Here is an 8,280-nt window from a genome sequence, read left to right on the forward strand (position 1 = left end):
TTTGACAATTTATTTTATGTTTGAAAAATTTAAAAGTTATGTCATCTTATATATTAAATATATTATATATTATACATTTAAATATTTTTAATATGTAGTTTATAATTTATAACTAATATTGTGGAATCTAACGTATCAAAATCGATCCTGTTAACGTTTATAATTTATTTAATATATTGTGGAATCATTTTAATATATAGTTTATAATTTAATAAATTCATTTTCTGGAATTGATCAATTTAACCAATAATATTTGTAATATGAACATTAACAATATATTAACAATAAAATAGATAATATTAAATTTATAGTTTAATTTATTATTTTTTAATTATATAAAAAATTAAACAATAGCAGGACAAAAATAAATTAGACCAAGTGACCAACGGACTAATCCAATACATCATGGGTAAACCTGCTGTTTACACAATTTCTACTTGTACACTCTGCTTTCCCTTTTATTTTCGAAAATTTCCTAAAATACCTCCTTAATAGACTCATCCTTGTCTTTTTCTACCTCTTTTCTATTCTTCAAGTGTGATTGGTTTAGATAATAGAAATGAATAACATAAAAACAGAGAAAAATTATTTGAATTAAAGTAAAATATAAAAGGTATGATAATCACGTGATATTCATCTTATTTCTTCTCTATTTTTTTCCTTTTTTCCCTACACCAAACACACTCCAGAAAAACAAAATAGACACCTTGCAAACATATTCCGTTCTGGTTCCTCTGCGTGGCACATCCATATGAGAGGAAAGGGTAGTTTAGGGAAAAAATATGAAAAGGGGATAGTGTATATAGTAACTGCCGAGGTCAACTTATACATTGATTGGGCTAATCGAGTGAGGCCAGCCCTAATAAAAGCTATTCATTTGAAATCGGGTAATCGGATCGGGTTTTGGTCGCTATTAATAGGAAGGTTTGCAGAATTCAGAAACCCTAAATAGAGAGTTTCGTTCGTCACCATGGTAGAAGATCTATTGCCATTGTTTATTTTTGAAGCTTCTTCTTCATCTCATCGTTGGATCATGTTGTTGTTTGTAGACTTTCAAGCGCAGGAATGGAGGTCGCAACAAACACGGCCGCGGCCACGTCAAGTTCATTCGATGCTCCAACTGCGGCAAATGCTGCCCTAAGGTTCTTATTTCACTTTCTTCAACCTTCCTTTTTTTTTTATTTTTATGCGGCAATTCAATTAAAGATTTTGAGATTTGTGAAAAAAATTAATAACAGGACAAGGCTATCAAGAGGTTTCTGGTGAGGAACATTGTTGAACAGGCTGCAGTCAGAGATGTGCAGGAGGCTTGTGTCTACGAACGTAATTTTCTTCTTCTTTTCTTTTCTTTTCTTTTTTCTTTTTTTGCAGGAAAATTCCACGTCTTATTTATTTGGTTTTTAAATTGTTATTTGTAGAATACACGCTTCCGAAGCTGTATGTGAAGATGCAGTATTGTGTTTCCTGTGCTATCCACTCTCATGTTGTGAGGGTTCGATCCCGCACTGATAGGAGAAAGCGTGAGCCTCCACAGCGATTCATCAGGCGCAGGGTAAATTTATCTGATTGAATCTAATTATCTGAATCTTTTAACTTCTTTATTTTTATATTCTTTTTTGTGTACATCAATCTTTAAAAATTTCAAAATCAAAGGAGACAACTTGCTTTCTGTGTACAGATGAGTTCCGTTTGTGTAATTACTTTGATATTGATGCACATGAAACATTTTTTGTATTGAAACACTGCCTTGCCACCAAATGACCATTCACCATTGATATTGGAGTAAACCATCGATTTCATCCTTGAACTATTATTACCCACTCTAATTAGTAGTTCTTTAAGTAAAAATCGCTATCCAAGTCGTCCTAGAAGCATTAGATATCATGTTAAATATTCCTCAAATATTATAAAAAAAAACCCTTCAAATTGGCTCCTGAACTTTACTGAAATGTATCAGTTTAAGGACTAGAAGTTGGATATTCAATACTTTTGGCCCTCATGTATTACTCGAATAATTTTATTACTTTAAGGGCTACGAAGTGAAGGTAATACTTGGGGGGATGAAAATTGTGGTTTATTCTTGATATAGTGGATGGAAAGATCTGAGGTTGGAATCTAACGTATCAAAATTGTGCCTTTTTCTATTCTTACAATTGAGCTGTATGTTTCACAACTCTATGCAAACATGTGTCTGCTTAGCCATCTTGATGAAAAATTGATGTTTCAATCAGTTAGTTAATGGTTAAAGAAAGCTAGAAAAGTTATTGTCCCTTTTGAATGTACAAAGGGAATTCGTTTAACATTTAGTTTAAATTAGGAGATTGCTATATTTTGTGTGGATAGACTCTGATTATCTGCATATAAAATTGTTTTATGGTAACACTCTTGTTTGATGAGTTTATTGATCTCTTTGCCAGGATGATGCACCAAGGCCTGGTCAGCCTGGTCAAGCCCCACGTCCTGCTGGAGTAGGAGCTCCTGCCCGAGCTTAAAAGAAAATTCCAAGTTTTTGGGGCTTGTTTGTTCAGTTTTATGTTGCAAACTTAAATTCCATTTGCTGTTTATTTTTGAAATTTCAGTTTTGTGTAGGGATATTATATTCTCTTCTAGTTGTTTGCTTCAGTGGTCGGAGAAAATTTTCTATTGTTATCATTTGATGGTTTTGAGGAGAATGTAACCTGATATATGATATATTTTAGCGTTTTGAAGTACCTCAGTTTGTCTGTGGTGGTAGCAAGTTTTGATTTTTGATTTCCAAATATAAATTCTGTTCTGTTAAAATGGAATTAAATTGGTTTTTAACTGTATTTTGAAACACTTTCTAGAGTTTACTTCCAAATGCAAATTGCAAAATTGGTTTTTTTTTTTTAACAGTAGACAATCTATCTAACTTCATCTTGACATTTGACTTTCAAACATTTTTTCAGAGCTTTTATGCTTTTTTTTGCATCTCAATAGTTGTTATTTTTTGTTATGTTGAATCAAAATGTGAACCTAAACTAATTCTAGATACAAGTAGGAAATAATGCCTTGACGTCTTCTAAATTTTCAGAAGATGATGGTTACTTATCTTGAAGAGCTCACATTGATTGGGAATATAACCAAACTACCCCTTACAAGAATTGGGTAATCCTCCCAGCTTTTTGAGTCAGGTTTTGGAATTGATAGGCTTACTGGCATAGTACACTTTTAGTAACTATATTTTACCTTTTGTATATGATATTGGTCTTACTTCGTAGTTTTAAGTTCCCTACATCTGTGACGTGAGTTTTGTAGCCATTCTTCCGCTGTTGTGACTCCCTCTCACCAGATTATAATGCTCCTATTTCTCACAATCCTCTTCTGCTCTCCTTACCTACATCTGGGAACTGCAAACAATTTCATTCAGGCCCCAAGCAAGTATTGGGATTTATTATCCAACAATGCAGAGTAACAAAAACCTTTCTCCCCTGCCTTGAGCCAACTCCACGTGCCAAATTATTATCCAACAGTGTAAGAAATGTTAAATTACTTAAAAAAATACATGCTTATTTATTATACTTTGTTTCTAAGAACTTATCATGAAGATTTGATGATTTTACTTATATTGTTTAAAATTGTTTTTTAATAATTAAATTTTTTTAATGATACTATGTTAAAACAATCAAAAATACGTTTCTTTATAATTTTTATTTTTGCATCAACAAGTGACCAAATATTTTAATTAAAAGTAAAAATAAACATTTTAATAATGAATTAAAATAAATAGTTTGGCTTTAAAGAAAATAATAAAAAAGGTAAAATTTTAATTTTCATAATATTTTATTTAATTGTGTGTGAGAGTGATAAAATAGGCAAAACGATTTTTAAACCGAAAGTATAAAAAAGAATTTTAAATGAATTAGTGACCCAAAATAAGAACTAAAACAAAATAATAAGACTGAATAAAATTTGCAATTAGGGATATTTTGATTGTATTTTCAATCAATGTCGACTGAATGTTAGTCAAATAATTAATTTTCATAAAATTTCCAAGGATTAATCCTTCATTATAAAGCTCAATAGGGAGCCTTTGAATTCATATTCATATTACAACCCTTCTTGATTCATTTGCATTCATAAAGAAGGAAGAATGTCAACGTTCGACAATGAGATTGTGATCTGTTATTATTTAAAGATTTTTTAACAAGTCAAATTTGTAATCCACCTCATGTAACATTTTGATTGAATCACACTAGAATTAGAAAGATCTATATGCTATATAGGTGTGAGTCTGTGTAGTTAATTAATGACTTAAAGAAATTAATGAGTACTACCTATATTGTTATGTATCTACTTTTTGATAGTCAAATCACTTAAGAATTTTATAGTTAAGCGTGCTTGACTTACAGTAATTATGGAATGAGTGACTTTTTGAAAAGTTTTTTGAAAAACATGTGAGTGAAGACAAAGCATGTTGAAAAGTCCCGTATTGGTTTGTACGATTAGTCATTGATCTTGGAAGCAGACAAAATTAATTGCAAGATCTCGAAAAGGATTACCTTCGGAGGATTCTAATCAATGAGGAGTTGAATGAAGTGTTATCGTGTGAATTATTGTGGTGTGAGAACTGTCGAGAAATCGACAATTATGAATGTTATAAATGATATTAGAGCAGACGTCTATCCTAATATAGTATGGTTTAAGAACGAACTAGACGGAAGCTAAATCCAAAATCAAGACATGATTGAGTAGGATAAAAGGGTCAAATTTATTTTGTGTTCAAAATTTAAAATTCAAACCCTATATTCCCTTGAGAGAATTTAGATTGGACTAAATATACTATAACAAAATTTTCAATTATTATAACAATATATATTACATAATTTGTATTATAAGGACTTCATGTATTTTTTTTATAAGAGAAAATTATATTTGGATTAGGTAGACTAATATGGACAACAAAGATCTATCTTCAAGAATTTAATGTGATTATTATTTAGGGTCCAAAATTCTAACTCTTAATTAAACTTGAATAATCTCATATTAGTCAATTCACATACTTGATATAACAATACATTATTAAATGCACTAACTAGTTACAATTAAACAATATTTTATGTTTATATATATAAATGTAACATTATTTTTGATGAATTAGTATTGATTTTTTTTATCTATAACATTAATTGGTTAATGACTAATTTTTATCAAAAAAAATCTAACTCGCCACCTTTAATAAAAAATTTCTAACCACAATCTTCCGTCCAATACTATACTTAAAGAAATACAAACCATTTAAACTAAAATTATTATTTCTCATTTATGATTGGTCTAACTCTTCATATCATGCGAACATCTTTTCTTGGAGGAAGAGAAAAGATAGCTTGCCTTCCTCTCTCTCTCTATATATATTTAATAATAGCCTTTAAAATAACGTGTTTTGAAGTGAGTAAAATTAATTACACTTCATTAATATAGGATGACTTGTTTGAGATGACCTTTTCAACAGCTCACGATGAATTGTGCACAACAACATATACTTGTCTGACATTCGTGTATCACAAATTCACACATACAGCCACATTGATCAAATTATCAAATAATACGCATAATAATAATAATAATAATAATAATAATAATAATAATAATAATAAAAGAGATAAAGAGGTTAGTATCCAAACAAATTAATGGACTTTATGATCTTTTTTATTTCTGATTTCTAAATTTCATAACACTGCACTGCAGCAAAACCTGAATACAGTATGAAAGAGCATCATCCTTTGAAAAAAATAAAAAAGTATAATCCTGCAGCTGTATGAGAATGACATAAATAAAAAATATTTACAAATTCAAGTAACAAAATAGTAAAGAAGAAGAAACTCTGTGATTAAAAAAAGAAACCGAAATCAGCAACGACTGAAGGAGATGGCGATGAGTGATGGCAATTGGTAAGAACGGGTTGAGGCTGTACACGGACCGAGTTCGATCTCGATACAGAAACATTCGACAAAACTAGTTGTTGAGGTTGTTGGTTCCTTTGCTTGGTCCAGATGGTGGAACCGGCCCCTTCGGAAGCATGTTCAGGATCATTGGTCCGTATTTCCCTCCGGCGACCCTCCTGTCGCTGGGAAGCGCGAGGTTCAAGGAAGGTTCGGTCGCTGCAAAGTTATTATCAGCAGATGTTGATGTTGACGATGTCAGAAGAAGAAACACTAGCAGCAGCATCGCTGCAAGGTGCTTTGCCATTAATTCCTAGTGAGGAAATTAAGCTGAGAATACTGACATGGAATATATACTATATGAGAGAGAGAAGGGAAGGTTGGAGAAACTGTGTGGGAAGTATCCTTCAGATCCCACCTTGCTTAATTCGTATATATAGATGCCAGTTGAAAGGGTCAAAAAATCAGAACACACAAATAGTAAATGGGTGTTTAAAAATTAAGTGAAAAATTACATCTGAGACAAAAAATATTTTTGTTACAAAAATCAGGATACTTAATTTTTTTTATATTTATATTCGTTAGATTATATTAAAAATACACATTATAATAATTTTAATCAGACACACATAATAGTAGTTGGTGTTGTTGTGTTGTACACTTGTGTGTGTTTTTGTAAACTTTTTAGTTCTTTAACACAAGGCGTGATTTCTTTTGATTCTCATGACTAATTAATATGCTCCTATGACTTCTTCATTGCCTATTTAATTAAGGTCATCCAGATGTCAACTACTCTTCAAAAACAGAGAGTAAAAAAATCTTAAAAACTTTTACTTTCGTCAGTTATTGATAGCAATGCATTCATCTATCCGCGTAAGTGGTAATGGAGATTAACTGAGGCAGGGTTTTTTCTTCTTCTTTCAATTAAGGCTAAATAACATTCTTGCATCATTATCTATTTTAAATATATGACGTAATGTGCCCTTATATGAATTTGAGTGTTAATTGACACTATGTTTGTTTAAAGAAAGGGATGACAAAGAGGAATTTTAATGGAAGATAAATGAAAAGAGGAAGTAAAAGAAAGGAAAGCATCTTGTTTGGTTTAATTTAAAAAAAGGTGGAAAAAGTCTTTTTTATCTAAATAGCAAAGAAAGAAAAGAGAGAGAATAATACTACTAATACTTTTTGTCGGGTAAAAAAAAAACATTTTTGTCTTGTAATCTTTTAAGTTAATGTATATATTTTCTTTTAAAAAATTCTAATTATATGGAGTAAGTCACTTTGATAAAAAAAATTACCACCCACAAACATTTATTATTAAAAAATAATTATCAACACATAATAAACTGTCAACTGTCAAGCTTTATAAACTATAGTGTAATTTTTAAGATAATTATTATAAAAATTAACAAAATTATCATGTATAATAGTTTGTATTAAGATGTCATTATACATTTATTTTTACTTTTTCAATGAATCGATAATTTATTCTTAAGTATTTAATTTTGTTAGCACACTATAAAAATGATAAATTACTTTCTTTTTCAAATATTAGAGGAGAGATGAAAGCAAATTGAAAGGGGAAGAAATTAAGCTCTACCATTTTCCCTCTTTTTCAAATTTTTAAATCAATTATCAATATAACTTTTTTTTGGGCCAAGTTCAACATTTATAAATTATAAACTAATGTACTTCAATACGTTTTCATTTAAATATTACCCTTCAAAAAATATAATGAACAGAAAATGATTCGCTCCATTCTATCTGCTCATTTTGAATTATGATTTTATTCCTTTGCTAGGAAACGAATTCATCACATAGAACTTATATATTTTATGAAAAATATAAAAATTAAAAAATCAGATTTTTTGGTGGAGGGTATGTCAAATTGATGCGAACCTGAGTAGGAGCGGATCGTTTGATACAGGCTACGGAGGTTTTGGATGACGCCACTTCCGGTTAAGGAAGATAAGTCTGGGTAGACGCCACTTCCAGTGAAGGAAGATAAGTCAGGGTAGACGCCACAAGGATTACCTTGATAAGTCTGATAATTGGTTCAACAAGGAACCCAGAGAGAAACTCTCACCCAATTTTATGAAAATGTCAAAAGTTTTTTTTTTATTCAAAACAAAAACCAATACTTATAGTGTAGCTGAACAAAAAGATAAAAAATAAACATGGGCCTTCTAGACAGTTTGGGCCAAAATTACAATAAAAATAAATTATAACTAAAAACTTATTTAACTTGGGCCTTCAAATTAGTTTGGGCCTTCAGCAACAATTAATAGTCTTGATAGTGTCTCTGCCTCTGTGCCTTCATCCTTCTCCACTTGGGCCTTCACCCTTCTCCACTCGGGGGCTTTGTCCTCTCACTGAT

General features: G+C 30.5%; 1 protein-coding gene across 1 annotated transcript; it reads left to right on the plus strand.

Annotated features, from left to right (window-relative positions):
• The first annotated feature begins 946 nt into the window (after window positions 1-946).
• LOC100527516 (uncharacterized) lies at window positions 947-2,709 on the plus strand. Its single transcript, NM_001250235.2, is given in 5 exon segments — window positions 947-973; window positions 1,050-1,142; window positions 1,239-1,323; window positions 1,419-1,552; window positions 2,418-2,709. Coding segments are annotated over 5 exon segments (390 nt in total). The 5' UTR covers window positions 947-970; the 3' UTR covers window positions 2,493-2,709.
• Window positions 2,710-8,280: the final 5,571 nt, after the last annotated feature.

Source organism: Glycine max, chromosome 4 (assembly GCF_000004515.6).
Source record: "Glycine max cultivar Williams 82 chromosome 4, Glycine_max_v4.0, whole genome shotgun sequence".
NCBI classification, from domain to species: domain Eukaryota; kingdom Viridiplantae; phylum Streptophyta; class Magnoliopsida; order Fabales; family Fabaceae; genus Glycine; species Glycine max.